The sequence below is a fragment of the Microcaecilia unicolor genome, chromosome 3, assembly GCF_901765095.1.
Source record: "Microcaecilia unicolor chromosome 3, aMicUni1.1, whole genome shotgun sequence".
Taxonomy (NCBI): domain Eukaryota; kingdom Metazoa; phylum Chordata; class Amphibia; order Gymnophiona; family Siphonopidae; genus Microcaecilia; species Microcaecilia unicolor.
In genome coordinates, this window is record NC_044033.1 from 482,239,450 (window position 1) to 482,256,376 (window position 16,927).

Sequence of the window (16,927 nt, forward strand, 5' to 3'; positions counted from 1 at the left end):
AGAGTGAGGGGGGGTGGGAGCGGAGGGCACTTTGAGGAGGGAGTTAAGGGTGGCAAAGAGACGACAAGGGTTGGAGCCGAGAGAGCTAGTCAATTGGGTGTAGAACACAAGGGAGAGAGAAATGTTTGACATGATGGTAGAGGGGAGGAAGGGAGAGATGCTGTATGGGAAGGGGAGAGAGATGTTGGTCCCAGAACACAAAGAGCGGGAGAGAGAGATAGTGGACAGTGGGAATGAGAGGGGGAGATGGACATGGGGGTGGATGAGAGGGAGGGAGAGGTACACAGTAAGTGGTGAGGAAAGAGGGAAAATGCTGGGCCATGGGGGAGAGAACAGGAATGAAGAGAGAAGGGGCAGGAAAATATAAGGCTACCAGGGTGGGGTGGGGAGGGGATCAGATGCTGGTTAGAAGGGTGGAGGGAGGAAGACGATGGGAATCATGGAACCCTGTGGGAGAGGCCAAGAGGGGGAGGAGGGGGTGGCAAGGAAATGAATGAGAGATAGTGATTACAGAGGGTAGAAATATGGTAACTGGGAGTAGATTAAAGATGAAAGAGAAAGTAGGGATTGGAAGGAGTAAGATGGGGAATGGGAGAGCTAGTGGATGAAAGAAGAAGATGGAAATTTGATAGGTCGTTGAAAAGTAAAAAGGAGGCAAAGAAGGGTGAGAGAGGCAGAAAAGAGCTAAAAAGGAATGATCAATATGTCAGAGGCAGGAATAGTGAGGGAACAGACAGGAGAGAGGAGAAAAGACAAATGGACTGCAGCTGCTTGAAAAAGAATTAGCAGACGACAGAGAGGAAAGCAGAAAAGAGAAACTGGAACCAGCAAGATGGAAAAATAAAATGTCCAGACAACAAAGGCAGAAACAAAGCATTTTATTTTGAATATTTTAAATGGAATATGTTAGCTTTTGGAAATGTGCATAGCAGCCTTTGTATTGTGTTCTGTAGAAAAGGAAATGCATTTCTGTTTTATGTTTCCAGTATTGCAGTAATGCTATGTTTAACCTCTTGGGGTTCTCTTTCAATTTTTGTCTAAATATTTTTATTTCTAATTTGTGATCCCTTGTTCTGTATTTGGTGAGGGTCTGTTGGTGTGATAGTAATGGCAGGTGGGAAATTGGAGGGGAGGCAAAGTGGAGAGGGAATTGGGGAGGGGAGCCCTCCTTTATTTTCTGACCTGGGCCCAAGCAGGTCTAACACCAGTCCTAACCCTTGCTGTATAGCTGTTGAGGATTCCCAAGCATCCCCAACTAAGGACCTCCTCCAAAGGTGGCCAGAACTCCCTTCTACCAAGCTCTGGCAACAGCATCCTTGAGCCATCGACAGCTAAGCATGTGTGGGGTGCTGGCATCAGTGGCTTAGGGTCATTGCTGCTGCCTGCAAAGCTTGGTAAAAGAGAGTTCTGGCCAGCTTCAGAGAAAGTCTTCAGCTCACAGAGCTTGAGGATCCTCATTAACTAAAGTATTTATATTTTGAGGTAGAGGTAGGGCGAAGCAAAGAAAAGTTTGTGCCCACCCACTTTGGGCTCAGGCCCACCCAAAACTGACTGTCTGGCTATGCCACTGCTGTGTAGACAGTACTACAGGAATAATACATATTAATGCAGCAACAATAGAAACAAATATATTTGGCATATGTAAGAAACAAAAATTAAGAGCCCTCTTTTGATTTTAAATTTTTGTTTCAACCCTGAGGTGATTATAGGTTTTTGACAAGTCCTTCTATTAAATCCTTCCCCTCCAAATAAAGCATGGACTATGGCAACAGCAAAAGAAACCCAGGAACAAGATCACCAAGGAAATTAACAAAGTCAAAGAACAAACAAAGACGATATTTTGCTGGTGAAAGTTGGTGGTGTAGCAAGGTAAACTCATCGATTTTACCTTCATCTGTCGCCCCGTTGCCAGTCAGAGCTTTTCCTGCTCCTGACTGATATTCCGGAACAACGGACACATCATATTTTGTATCAGGAGATAAGTTTTGCAATGTAACTGCTTTCTGCTTCCCGGGGACAGTCACTTCTTTGCGTTCTCCTCCAGCAACTGGCCTGTAGGAAATCCGGTATCGTAATACATTCCCTGGAGCCAGAGTCCAGCCGACCTTAAAGCTATCAGTAGTTTCATCAGTCACCCTTAAATTCCGAGGTGCACCTCTTACTGCAAAAAAAAAACAACCATCTCTTAGAGATACAGTGGGTATTTCTGATAAATAGCATTGCAAACATCATGTAATAATGGCTAGTGTATGCTAACGGAATTAGCATGCACACATGGTATTGGCCACATGGAATGAAATGGCTCCAGCAGCAGGAACTGTTAGTAAATAACCCCCTACAGCAGTTCAGTTGTTACATTCACAATGTTAGGTTATGACACTTATTACAAAAACAAATTCCAAAAAATGTGCCAATATTTTTATTAATTTTTCTCACAATAATATTAATGTGAATCTACAAAATGGAGGAAAAAGATCTCAGTGGGTCCAGGACAAATCAGTACCATGACTGTCACCTTCAGGACTCCCAGTTCCAAACATAGATCAAAAAACCTCCAAAATAGTGCACTTTTAATAATCCAATACCTCTACTTAGTTATTTATGTCTGTAACTTATTTTATATCTTCATATGTTTGTATTTTTTTCATTTTCATTATGTCCACTTGATAGAAAAATGCCAGCAACAGTGTACATGTACTCTCTTTATATCTTCAAATAATCTTTTCAAAACAAGGCAACAGCTCATCAGTTCACCAGTTCAAAAACAAAGCACTTATCTTATATATCACGGGCCTGATATTCAAAGCGATTTAACCAGTTGGCAATGGCCGCTGACCGGTTAAATCACACATAACCAGCTAGCCACAAATATTCAGCAGGAGATAACTGGTTATCTCTGATGAATAGTTGCAGTTAGCCCATAACCGGAATCCAGCTATCTCGGGGGCATTTTGAGGGCAGGTCACACTTAGGACCCGATATTTAGCGCTAATCGGACAAGGTTAGCATGTAAATAGGACCACATAAATAGCTGTCCTATCTTTATGCACTAGCCGATGACCGGTTAGCATTGAATATCGACTTAACCGGTTATCGACTGGCAACCAAAAATGAAAATGGATATTCAATGGCAGTCGCTGAAAATGGCCCAGCATTCAATATCTGTATTCAGCGCCAGTGGCAGGCTTTAACTGCTTTGCAAACTGATGGCTGAAAATCATGAGCAACTTTCTTTAACTTAGTCACCTTATTTTCTAACTCCGCTTACTCTCTTACCTATCTATATGTTCCATCCTTGCTTTAACCTTCACTATCAATTAAAATATTCTAGTACGTATTGTGTTGTCATTGTAAGTAGTATACAATGCCATACTTTGCATTGTTATCTAAATATTTTTACTGCTGTAATTGCCTATTGCTCGTGTTTGATCTATTCTTACTGTATACCACTTTGAGTGAATTCCTTCAAAAAGGCAGTAAATAAATCCTAATAAATAAATAAAAATAAATTTGTCTGTGATGTGTTTGCTCTCAAGAGAAGCGTTACTGTTAGGTAAGCACAGAAAATTAAGCCTGACAATCAGTAACAAAATCAAATAGTCCCCAATTAGAGCCCACTGTAATTAAGCACTCATTTACCCCCTGCCGTGCGCTAATGCAAACACAGCCCACGCAGCTTAGTAAACAGGGGGTCATTTTGCCACTTTAAACTCAGGAAGCAGTATTATTTGTTTAAAAACAGAAACAGGGGGCTGAGAATCTAATCTTTTCATATCGCAAGCGTAAGGAAATTGCTTTCCACGAGGAATTTTGCAGCGTTGGGTAAGATAAGTTGCTTTTCTTCATACGTTTCAATGACTGCCAGTGCTGAGCAGGGGCATATCTGCGTGGGGCCACAGGGGCCTGGGCACCCGCAGATTTTGCCCCGGACCCCCCTACCGCCGTTAACCCTCCCTCCCCCGCCTACCGCCGTCACCTACCCCCGAGGTCCGCTTCCTCCTGCCGGCTTTTTAAAATATTGCTTCAGCTGGCGGGGGACCCCAACCCCCCCACCAGCCCAGCCGAGGTCTTCTTTAACGTCTTCATCCTTGTCGTGCTGTGAAAGCTGCATGCATCCTTAGTTCCAGTTGGACGGAGTCTGACGTCGCAGTACGTTGACGTTACAACGTGCTGCGACGTCAGACTCCGTCCAACTGGAACTAAGGATGCATGCAGCTTTCACAGCACGACGAGGATGAAGAAGTTAAAGAAGACCTCGGCTGGGCTGGCGGGGGGGTTGGGGTCCCCCGCCAGCTGAAGCAATATTTTAAAAAGCCGGCAGGAGGAAGCGGACCTCGGGGGTAGGTGACGGCGGTAGGCGGGGGAGGGAGGGTTAACGGCGGTAGGGGGGAGGGTTGACGGCGGTAGGGGGGGCAGCTACGGCCGGGGGGTCTATAATGTGCCCCCTCACTCTAGCCCCTGCCCCCCCTACCGCCGAACCTCAGATACGCCTCTGGTGCTGAGGACTTTATTCTCCACAAAAACTAAGGGCTTGAACTCAGATGTTGGCTCCAACCTTTTTTTTTCTCCACCAAATGCACTAATCTGCTGTTTCCCATATAAAATAATTTATTTTTTTTCTATTGCGGCCACTACACAGAAGGTGAAAGGCTACAGCAAAACTGTTATTTATTTATTTATTTATTTATTTATTTATTCATTCTTGTATCCCACAATTATCCAAAAACATTTATCAGTTGTTAGAGATTACATTGATTCAATTACATTTACAAGGTTGTATAATACTGTGTTTTACAGTGGTTGGCAAGATAACTATCCTAGCTGAAATGTATTTTATTGCAATTATTGTGCTAATTCTTATGAGCAATTTTAGAATCCAGAGAAGACTCTAAAAATGTCAAGCAGAAATAATGCTATAAGGAATTTGTGCAGCAAGTTAACTTACAAGTCCTTTTACTAAGCAGCGGTAGGGTTAACGCACGGGTAGCGTGGGCCAAATCAGCATTACTGCAGGGGTAGCGCAGGCACCCTGTGGTAGTTTCGAAGTTGGCATGTGCTATTTCCCATGGTACAAAATATTTTTCTATTTTCTACCTTGAGGGGCGTTCCCAGCGGTGGTGCGCACTGCCTGATTACCACACGAGTAGTGCGTGAGTCCTTACCATTAGGTCAGTGGGTGGCGGTAAGGGATCATGCCGTAAATAGCTGAGCGCTACTTTTCATTTTAGCGCACGGCCATTTACTGCCCCCATTTTAAAAAGCCCTTTTCCCAGCCACGGTAAAAAAAGGCCCAGCATGCACCAATTTCATATGCCCACACTACTGCAGGCCACTTTTTACCGCTGCTTAGTAAAAGGACCCCTTAGTAAATGGGCTAAATTCAGTAAAGGCACCCAAAGTTGGGGGCTGAAAAAATGAGTTCTGAGAGCCATTCCATAAACAGCGCTCCAAATTGGATGCGGTTTATAGAATAATGCTTAGCACCAAGATCCACACTCAATTTTGGGCACAAGGATTTACACCAATTGACACCTGGTAAAAATCTTTGCAGCTAAATTAGGCGTGGATCTCCCATATTCTATAATACTGCGCGCATCTGAAGTGAACACCCCTGATCCACCCATACCCCTCCCATGGTTACGCCCCTTCTCAGATGCAAATTTAAAAATTTACATGCGTATCTTCATAGAATACCGACTAGGAAGATGCACACAGAAATTCAAATTGTTACCAATCAGCATCACTAATTGATTGTTAGAACTCAATGATTGGGGCTAACTGGTTTGTTTTTCAATTAAATTCTGCTCACAAATTGGGCATGTGCTCAGATTTATGTGTGCAATTTTGAGTGGCATTGATAGAATTTGGGGGATAGTACTATAGTAGATGACAGCAGATAAAGACCTGCATAGTCCATCCAGTCTGCCCGATAACATAAACTCATTGCATATGTTGTGATATATATACTCTTGAGCTTGATCTGTCCTTACCATTTTCGGGACACAGACTGTAGAAGTTTGCCTGGAACTGACATACTTTCCAACTACTGGACTTGCCTTTGAAGCCCATCCAGATCTCTCCAACCACAATTGGGTCACTGATTGTAAAAGTCTGCCCAGCCTTGACCTTATTTCCCAATTACTGGAGTTACCGTCTAAGCACCACCAAGTTTGTTTTGATGTCATTCTCCTTCCGTATAGGAATCCTTTGTGTTTATCCCACACATTTTAGAATTCCATTACCGTTTTCATCTCCACCACCTCCCATGGGAGGGCATTCCAAGAATCTACCATCTTTTTGAAAAAGTACTTCCTGATATTACTCCTAAGTCAACCCCCCTGCAACTTCAATTCATGTTCTTTAGTTCTACCATTCCACGTCTTGGAAAAGGTTCATTTGTATATTAATACCTTCCAAATATCACATCACCCCTATCCCTCCTTTCCTCTACGATATACATATTTAGTTCCTCAATTCTCTTCTCAAATGCCTTTTGGTCCAAACTATATATCATTTTGTTGCACCTGTCCTCCCAGTGGAGCTGCTGTGTATAAAAGTAATAGAGATGGTCTGTCATTTAAAATGAATGTTATCCACCAGTAATAAAAAATGTGCACTATCCCCTGTATTCAATATATCGTCGTGCTTAGTATTCCACACTGAAATCCAGGTGTATTCTATAACAACGCACATAACTTAATTGCCTTAACAAGCTATTCAGCATTGATAACAGGTCTTAATGAACAATAATGAGCACTAATTGGCAATAATTAGAATTTACGTGCACAACTCACTAAGCGTATTCTGTAATGCACAGTGCCTAAAATTTAATACACACAGTCAAAAAGTGGTGGGGAAATGGGCGCTTCGTGGGTGTTACAAAATTTACGAGAACTGTTATAGAATATGTCCTTGTATGCCTAAATCTGTGTGCCAGCATTTACGCTGAATTTCCCTTGGTATAAATGGATGCACACAGTTTTAAGCGCGTGATATCAACTAATCCTATTCTATATACCGCGCCTAAATATAGGTGCCACTTATAGAATATGCTTAGACAGAAATTTATTCCACATGGAGTTTTCAGGTGCCATATATACAGTGGGGGAAATAAGTATTTGATCCCTTGCTGATTTTGTAAGTTTGCCCACTGACAAAGACATGAGCAGCCCATAATTGAAGGGTAGGTTATTGGTAACAGTGAGAGATAGCACATCACAAATTAAATCCGGAAAATCACATTGTGGAAAGTATATGAATTTATTTGCATTCTGCAGAGGGAAATAAGTATTTGATCCCCCACCAACCAGTAAGAGATCTGGCCCCTACAGACCAGGTAGATGCTCCAAATCAACTCGTTACCTGCATGACAGACAGCTGTCGGCAATGGTCACCTGTATGAAAGACACCTGTCCACAGACTCAGTGAATCAGTCAGACTCTAACCTCTACAAAATGGCCAAGAGCAAGGAGCTGTCTAAGGATGTCAGGGACAAGATCATACACCTGCACAAGGCTGGAATGGGCTACAAAACCATCAGTAAGACGCTGGGCGAGAAGGAGACAACTGTTGGTGCCATAGTAAGAAAATGGAAGAAGTACAAAATGACTGTCAATCGACAAAGATCTGGGGCTCCACGCAAAATCTCACCTCGTGGGGTATCCTTGATCATGAGGAAGGTTAGAAATCAGCCTACAACTACAAGGGGGGAACTTGTCAATGATCTCAAGGCAGCTGGGACCACTGTCACCACGAAAACCATTGGTAACACATTACGACATAACGGATTGCAATCCTGCAGTGCCCGCAAGGTCCCCCTGCTCCGGAAGGCACATGTGACGGCCCGTCTGAAGTTTGCCAGTGAACACCTGGATGATGCCGAGAGTGATTGGGAGAAGGTGCTGTGGTCAGATGAGACAAAAATTGAGCTCTTTGGCATGAACTCAACTCGCCGTGTTTGGAGGAAGAGAAATGCTGCCTATGACCCAAAGAACACCGTCCCCACTGTCAAGCATGGAGGTGGAAATGTTATGTTTTGGGGGTGTTTCTCTGCTAAGGGCACAGGACTACTTCACCGCATCAATGGGAGAATGGATGGGGCCATGTACCGTACAATTCTGAGTGACAACCTCCTTCCCTCCGCCAGGGCCTTAAAAATGGGTCGTGGCTGGGTCTTCCAGCACGACAATGACCCAAAACATACAGCCAAGGCAACAAAGGAGTGGCTCAGGAAGAAACACATTAGGGTCATGGAGTGGCCTAGCCAGTCACCAGACCTTAATCCCATTGAAAACTTATGGAGGGAGCTGAAGATGCGAGTTGCCAAGCGACAGCCCAGAACTCTTAATGATTTAGAGATGATCTGCAAAGAGGAGTGGACCAAAATTCCTCCTGACATGTGTGCAAACCTCATCATTAACTACAGAAGACGTCTGACCGCTGTGCTTGCCAACAAGGGTTTTGCCACCAAGTATTAGGTCTTGTTTGCCAGAGGGATTAAATACTTATTTCCCTCTGCAGAATGCAAATAAATTCATATACTTTCCACAATGTGATTTTCCGGATTTAATTTGTGATGTGCTATCTCTCACTGTTACCAATAACCTACCCTTCAATTATGGGCTGCTCATGTCTTTGTCAGTGGGCAAACTTACAAAATCAGCAAGGGATCAAATACTTATTTCCCCCACTGTAGAATCTGGCCCTATGTGCACATATCCCCTAATTCTATAAACCTGTGTGCCCAAATTTAGGCTTAGCCTGAGATTCTATATAGCGCGACTTAAGTTGCGCTCACAAATCCAGTCATATTGTAGATTTGTACATGCAACTTAATTAACAAGTCAATCAGTGCTGATAATTGTCAATTAACAAGCAAATATTGACACTAATTGTCATTAATTAGAATTTACGTGCAGAACTGTCTAAGCGTATTCTATAACATAATGCACATAAATTCTAAATTGCATAGTTGAAAAGGGGATGTGGCCACGGGCATGGAACGGGTATGTCATGGGCATTTCTAAAGTCTATGCATGTGCTTAAAGAATACACCCGGTCCACACATAATTTAGGTGTCAACATTTACGCCAAGTTTTACTTGGTTTAACTGCCCGCGACTAAATTTAGTCGCATGGACGGGCACTTGGCGTACTTTATAAACCGTGTGGAAATTTAAGCTTATTCTATAAAGTACATCTAAACATAGATGTACTTTCCAGAATACGCCTAGACATATTTCGCTTCAGTGCAGATCGTCGAGGCAGAAGAATTGAGAGGACACAGGTAACCAGGCTTCTTCTGCCACTCATACCCCAGTAACTGTTGCAGACCATACACAGAGATATAAAACCCCACTTCAAAAACTTCCTGAGAAGTAGAGTTAATAATCAAAATTGGTCATTATTCACTAAAGAGCAATAATACCTCAGTGATACCAAACTAACAACAGTCCAATAAAGTTTTAAACCAAAAATAGAAACTTCCAGCTTCCGACAAAAGCATATGCACTTTGGTCACTATCCTCTAACCAATGGAAGTTTACTTGCTTCAACATCAAACCCTCTAGAATTACCGCCTTCACTTCATTGCCAAACCCACTCACACAAAAGGAAGTCAATGTGCACCACATGCATCTACTCCTTGGACTCTATACACTAACACTGCTAAACACCATATGAGCACTACCATAAGAAGACTTTAACATCATACCCATTTGGTACAACACCCACCAGACAACCAAATATTCCACCTTCCACCGAGAAAAAACTTGATCTAATAACAGAACAGTCCCACACAGGAGCCAAACACACCAGATGACAAAAAAAGGACCAAAAAAATCCCACAAGCCCTACAAATGACAAATACTCTAAGTCCCCAAACTTACAACAACAACAAAAGAAATCCATTAACCAATCCAAGTGGGCTACATAAATGCCAGATCAGCAGTAAATAAAGCAGATACCATAAAAGACTGGATTACAAAGGATAACCTGGAGCTACCTTTCATCAATGAAACCTGGATCCGCAACAACAATGACCCCATAATTCTCAACCTCTGCCCACCAGGCTACAAAATTCTACACTGGATGAGAAATGGAAAAAAGGGAGGAGGTATCACAATAATTCACAGATCCCACTTCAAAACAGAAACGCTTGCTGAATCCATAATACCACAACTCAAAATAGTCGCAATCAGGATAAAAGACAAATCCTTAGTCAACCACCTCGGCTGCATCACATTCTATAGACCCCTAGGAAAATGGAATGAAGCCCAATCAACCATCACAGACTTCATATCAAATACATGTGTATAAAATCCAAATGAGCTACTAATAGGGGACATAAATCTACATCTAGAAGATCAAAACACAAACTGCACAAAAGAGTGCATCAAATTTCTTCAACTGTGGGATTTCCAATGGCCACAGGTACACCCAACACACAGAAAAGGTCACGCACTAGACCTGCTGGCATATAGATTCATGCCAGACCAATCGTTTCTACAATTAACCCACAAATGGTCAGAGATCCCCTGGTCTGACCATTTCAAACTAAACATGACCTTCCACTGGAAGAAGGTGGGACCTCACCACACACAAAACCGCAGCACATACAAATCAAGAGGGAAAGTCAACATCCAAACATTGTGGTAATCACTATACGAAAACCAATGGTTAATGCCCACTAACTCCACCAAGTAAATAACAGAATGGGACAAGAGATGTACCATGATTCTAGATGAAATAGTACCCATACGAACCAAAACCACACAAAAACGGAACATAGTCCCATGGTTCAATGAAGAACTGAAAGAACTAAAAGCACAAGGCAGAAGACAAGAACAGACATGGACAAAAAATAAAAATGACAAAGCGAAATCCAAATGGAATGAAACACAAAAAAGGTACAAACACAAAATATGACATGCCAAAAGGAAATTCTTTAACGACCAACTAGGCCTGACTATAGACTCGAAGAAACTAGTCAAACTAGTGAGCCAAATAATATACACCAAATCAGTGACATCAATAAACAAAGATCTCCCACCTGCAGATGAAGTAGCCAAATACTTTGCGGAAAAAATCATCAACCTACGCAAAAAACTCCCCCATATGACCACCAAACTAGACACTTTTTTAGATGAACTTGACCCATATCCAGGAGAAACACGAGCGGACCAGACCTGGATAAACTTCACTCACTTTTCCACTGACACAGTAGCCCTAACAATAAAAACATTCTCCTCAGCCCACTGTCCACTAGACATATGCCCTAACTATATTTTGAAAACACCCCCTAACCAATATATTGAAGATCTCACATCCCACCTTAATGTCATGTTTGGCAAAGGAAAATTCCTAATGGAAAAAGGAAACATCCTACTTACACATCTCAAAAGACTCCAAGAAAAAAAACAATGATACTTCAAACTACAGATCAGTAGCATCAATATCATCAACAACCAAGATAATGGAAGGTATTGCAGCCAAACAAATAACGGACTACATCAACCACTTCTCAATACTACAAGAATCTCAATCAGGCTTTAGAGCAAACCATAGTACTGAAACAGTTCTAATTACATTACTGGCCAAATTCAAACAGGAAATCGCAAGAGGTAACAACATCCTATTACTCCAATTTGATATGCCGAGCGCCTTCGACATGGTGGACCACCAAATTCTTCTAAGAATACTAGACAAGGTAGGAATCAGGGGAAAAACACTGTCCTGGATTAAAGGATTCCTGACCACCAGATCCTACCAAGTCAAGGCAAACTCGGAAATCTCCTCCACCTGGAAAACGGAATGTGGAGTCGCACGAGGATCACCACTCTCTCCCACTTTATTCAACCTAATGATGATCCCACTAGCCAAGTCCCTATCAAATCAAAACCTCAACCCATTCCTATACGTCGATGACATCATAATCTACATCCCTTTCAAAAACAACCCATCAGAAATCGACTCCAAAATCACAACCAGCATGAATATCATGGAAAGTTGGGCATCTGCCTTCAAACTAAAACTCAACAAGGAAAAAACACATTGCTTTGTACTCTCGTCTCTGTACAACACTACACAATGTAAACCAACCTATGCACTGGGCTCATTAGTCCCAATCTCAGACAACCTGAAAATCCTAGGCATCACCATAGACCAGGACTTATCCCTTGAAAAACAAGCCAAGGCCACCACAAAGAAAATGTTCTACTCAATGTGGAAACTCAAACACATAAAACAATACTTCCCACGAGACACATTCCACAACCTGATTCAGACCATGATCTTAGCTCATGTGGACTACTGCAATGGAATTTTTACAGGGTGCAAAGAGCAAATCCTAAAAAAGTTACAAACAGCACAAAACACAGCAGTGAGACTCATCTTTGGAAACACAAGTTTCAACAGCGCTAAGCCCCTCCTCCTGAAACTTCACTGGTTACCGATTAAGGACCGCATAACCTTCAAGATCTGTTCGCTGGTAATCATACAAGCTCAGGGCGGTACTACCGCCAGCAGCCATGTTCGGTCAGTGGTAGTCCCAGAAGAGTGAGCGGTAAGCCTGCGTTGGGCTTACCGCCGCTCTGTAAAAGGGCCCCTAAGTGCAAGGTCGATAATGGCAATCAAGCATATAATTGCCATTGTGGAAGACTAGTTTAAGTCAGCATTTGTGTCAACATGTAAGCATGACCGCTTATGCCGTGTCTATGGCAGGTATAAATACACACATCAAATGACGGCACCTTACGTGCATAACTGACCTCCTTATAAACCCATGACCTCCCTATGCCCCCTCATGTGAACACCGTCTTTGCAGTTACACACTAGACAATTTACACCCATACATTATAGAACAGGGTCACATCTCATGCACACAACTGCAAATTGTTGATAATTAGTGCTAGTTAAGGCCAATGATTGATAGCTATCATCAACTAAGTGCCAATCAAGGGCCAATAAAGTAATAGCATTAACTATTGTATAACTACACACACACACACAATTGTAAGTATAACTGTGTGTGCTATTTATAGAATTAAAAGACAAGAAAAGTGCAGAGGAAAGTTGTAAGCATTGGAAGCAACAGATATTAAGAAGGATCCTTGGTGCGTGAAGGAGTATAGAAGAAGTTCAGAAGGAGCCCAACATCCAGGAGAAGAGAAGGAAGAAGTCCCAAAAGATTGTGGAGGAAAGAATCAAAACTACTGTTCTGCCTTTTGCACTCATATGCTGGGAAGCCACACCTGAACCTGTTAACATATACAGTGTTTGATTTGAAGAAACTCATCAGTATTTTGGAACACATCTTGCCCAAAACGTTTCTTTGAACAAGTAATAATTTGCAATGGGCCCTGAACTAAAGCAATAATAACAACAATAGTTGTCAACAAGTGATTGAGATTCTCATTCTCTCATCACAAGTCCTTTTTGCTTAAGTGGCTGAACACTTTGATATGTATTACCCCTGATGCAACTTGAGGACGAAACGTGGCCACGCTGGGGCTTGTTTTTGAATAAATTATTACATTCCTTTAACACCTTCATCTCCTGTATGGTGATGTTCATTTGATGGTCTGTGGAATGGTTTATCACCTAGCCTCTATATTTTATTTGAATCCCTTCTCCCACTCCCACCTCCATAGGAGAATCCACACTAGGTTTTGCAGTATTAAGCCTCAAGGACTTGGTCCTAGAAACAAACACTCTCCTGATGTCAAATGGGCCAAATATAAATGTTCACAAGGGGCTCAGTGAGAATTCTGGTGAGCCTCCTTTTCAGATCAAGGGGCCAAATTCATGACAAGTGAGCCTTTCTATTTGTCAACTCTAGACCAAAGTATTTATTTGGGGGGGGGGGGGGGGAGAATGTGGTGCAAAATGCTTTCTAAAATAAAACATAGACAATATAATGTTACCTTCTAACGTAGTTTCCTCTCCAGACACAGGAATGCTTCCTCCTTCAGTGTATTCCGCCACTACATCGACTGTATATGTAGTTTCCGGAAGCAAATTTTTAAGTACTGTAGTAGTTGTTGAAGCTGGCACTGAAACAACAATTTGTTCACCGCCAACAGTTGCATTGTATTTAACAAGGTAAGACAAAACATCTTCTCCAGCTGGACTCCAGCTCGTACGGAAGCTGTTAGAAGTCACTTCAGAAAAATACAAAGCTGAGGCGGGGATCAAACCTATGGGAGGAAAAAATAGGGTTCTTAATAAGCAAGCTCCAATACAATCAGGCATTAGACATATTCATTCACAAACCCTGCATATATCCTGTCAAGAATTCAACTTGCTTCTTTTGCATCAAGAAATATTTTCTTTTGCTTTGAATCCACACTTGAGGGAAGATATATGGAGACTGGCCACAGAAAGATAAATGGCCTCACCATGGCACAGTTATCTTTTGGCAAAAATTAGCATGCAAACATTTGCATATGCCAGTTTTTCAAAATTCTTTAAAAATGAACTACATTGCAAGATTTTGAATCGGTGCAGTCAATTATTTAGGGGCCCTTTGACTAAGCTGCATTAGGTGTTAACACACGCCTAATGTAGTTTACAATGGCATACAGCAGGATGTGCTCAGATGTCCTATGGTAACTGCCAAATGTGTATGCACTAACTGTGCTAAAAATATTTTTGAAGGGGCATTTCTGGGGGGCAGAGAATGGGCATTCCTATACTAATCAGGTAAGAATAGCTATACTGGAAGTACATAAGTATTCCCATACTGGGACAGACCAAAAGTCCATCAAGCCCAGCATCCTGTTTCCAACAGTGGCCAATCCAGGTTACAAATGCTGTTTATCCTAGAAATAAGCAGTGGATTTTCCTCAAGTCCATTTTAATAATGGCTTATGGACTTTTCTTTTAGGAAGCTATCCAAACCTTTTTTAAACCCCACTGAGCTAACTGCTTTTACTATATTCTCTGGCAACGAATTCCAGAGTTTAATTTCATGTTGAGTGAAGAAATATTTTCTCTGATTCATTTTAAATTTACTACTTTGTAGTTTCATTGCGTGCCCCCTAGTCCTAGTATTTTTGGAAAGACTAAACAAGCGATTCACGTCTACCCGATCCAGAGCTTATCTAGTCTTTGAGTGAAAAAATATTTCCTCCTATTGGTTTTAAAAGTATTTCCATGCAATTTCATTGAGTGTCCCCTAGTCTTTGTACTTTTTGAAAGAGTAAAAACGTCGATTCACCTGTACTCATTCTACACCACACAGGATTTTGTAGACCTCAATCCTATCTCCCCTCATCTATCTCTTTTCCAAGCTGAAGAGTCCTAACCTCTTTAGCCTTTCCTCATATGAGAGGAGCTCCATTCCCTTTACCATTTTGGTCACTCTTCTTTGAACCTTTCCTAATTCCACTATATCTCTTTTGAGATACTGTGACCAAAATTGAACGCAGCTACATTACCACACACTAACTGGTTAGTGTAGGAATAGCGCATGATCCCTTAATGCCTACAAAATGGGTGGCAGTAAGTACACACCTGCTAATTTTTTTTAATGGTCGCACGCTAATGGCCACATTAGCGCATGGCCATTAATACAAAAAAATTTGGGAAAATGGCATTTTTATGGCTGCGGTAAAAATGGCCTTAATGTGTGGGAAAAACCTACACAAAGATGGGATAAGGCCACTTTTTATTGCAACTTAGAAGAGGACCCCTTTCGAAATTTAAATATACTTTTACGCGTAGTGGACCAAGCATGAATATTTGCTACAGAGACTGGACATATTCTGGAAATGTGTTTGCAAAAGAGGGTAATGTGTGAAAAAAAAACACAGATAATGTTAAAAACTGGCATTTTTTCACATTTCCAGGTGTTTTGAAATTTTTTTCATGTTATATTCTTTTGCGAAAGAAAACACAAACAAAATAAAAATCACTCTATACACATCGGCATCTAAAAAAAAATACATTCTAACATTTTCTGTTATATGATTAGCCAGTTTTTATAAATCTGTATTTGGTTGGCTTGCACCCCTATCTTTTTAACATTTGTGTTCTTCTTATTAGGAGGTATACTTGCCCACGAAAAACTAAAAGCATGTATTCCAGTTCCTACAGCATAGAAAACAAGAATGTTAGGAAAGGAGCACTACATCTGATTGCTTGGGGGAGCATTATTTTTTCTGTTGTTGACATCCTTGTTGCAGACTATTACATGCATTTTTCAGCGGCTCAAGTTCTTTCTTGACCTAAAGTGCTACGAAAATGTTGCAGCTGAAGCACACCATCTGTCATGGAATGACCTTCAGCTCCAGAAAGTCATTTCCATTGAACATATCAGTGAACAGTATGTGGCTCCAAAATGTTTGCAAGCCAAGGTCCATTATTAATCATGGGAGTTAGGATGAATGGAAAAGCAGGCAATGAAGTTGCAGAGCTGAGCACAAACTCTTCTGACAGCAGAGCAAATGAGGCTCCAGAAATATGGCCTCTTAGCTAAAGCTATGAGAGTCCACATAAGATTCGACAATTCAAATTCTGTTTCTCCCACAGATGCTTCCTGTCACCTTATAAACAGCAAGACCCATAAAAGGCAGGTCATATCTGGATATTTGCCAAAGACTGAGACAATTTTTCCAATCATAATCTGCAGTTGGATTCCAGTGACACAGGAATTTGGTTCTAAACCAATAAAAATCCAACCTCTAAAAAATCCCCACCTGGAAATGCTTGCTTTTGGATGGCGATTGTTCTAATCCTAAAATCAGAGTATCTTCAATCACTTTATCAACCCATACCTCAGTTTAGCTAATTGTAATTAAGCAATAATGTTCATTCTTCCATTTAGAAATTCATCCCTGGGGGTAAACACCATAGAATCTATCTATTCTTTGGAATCCTGCCAGGTATTCGTGATCCAGATTAGCCACTTCTGGAAAGAGGATACTGGG

The 16,927-nt window shown here is 41.6% G+C and overlaps 1 protein-coding gene across 1 annotated transcript in view; it reads right to left on the bottom strand.

Moving 5' to 3' along the window:
* Nucleotides 1-16,927, bottom strand: part of COL12A1 (collagen type XII alpha 1 chain) — a 384,763-nt gene that overhangs the window by 299,275 nt on the left and 68,561 nt on the right. Inside the window, 2 exon segments of the mRNA XM_030199047.1 lie at nucleotides 1,889-2,161; nucleotides 13,922-14,194. Of these exon segments, the coding sequence (XP_030054907.1) occupies nucleotides 1,889-2,161; nucleotides 13,922-14,194 (546 nt within the window).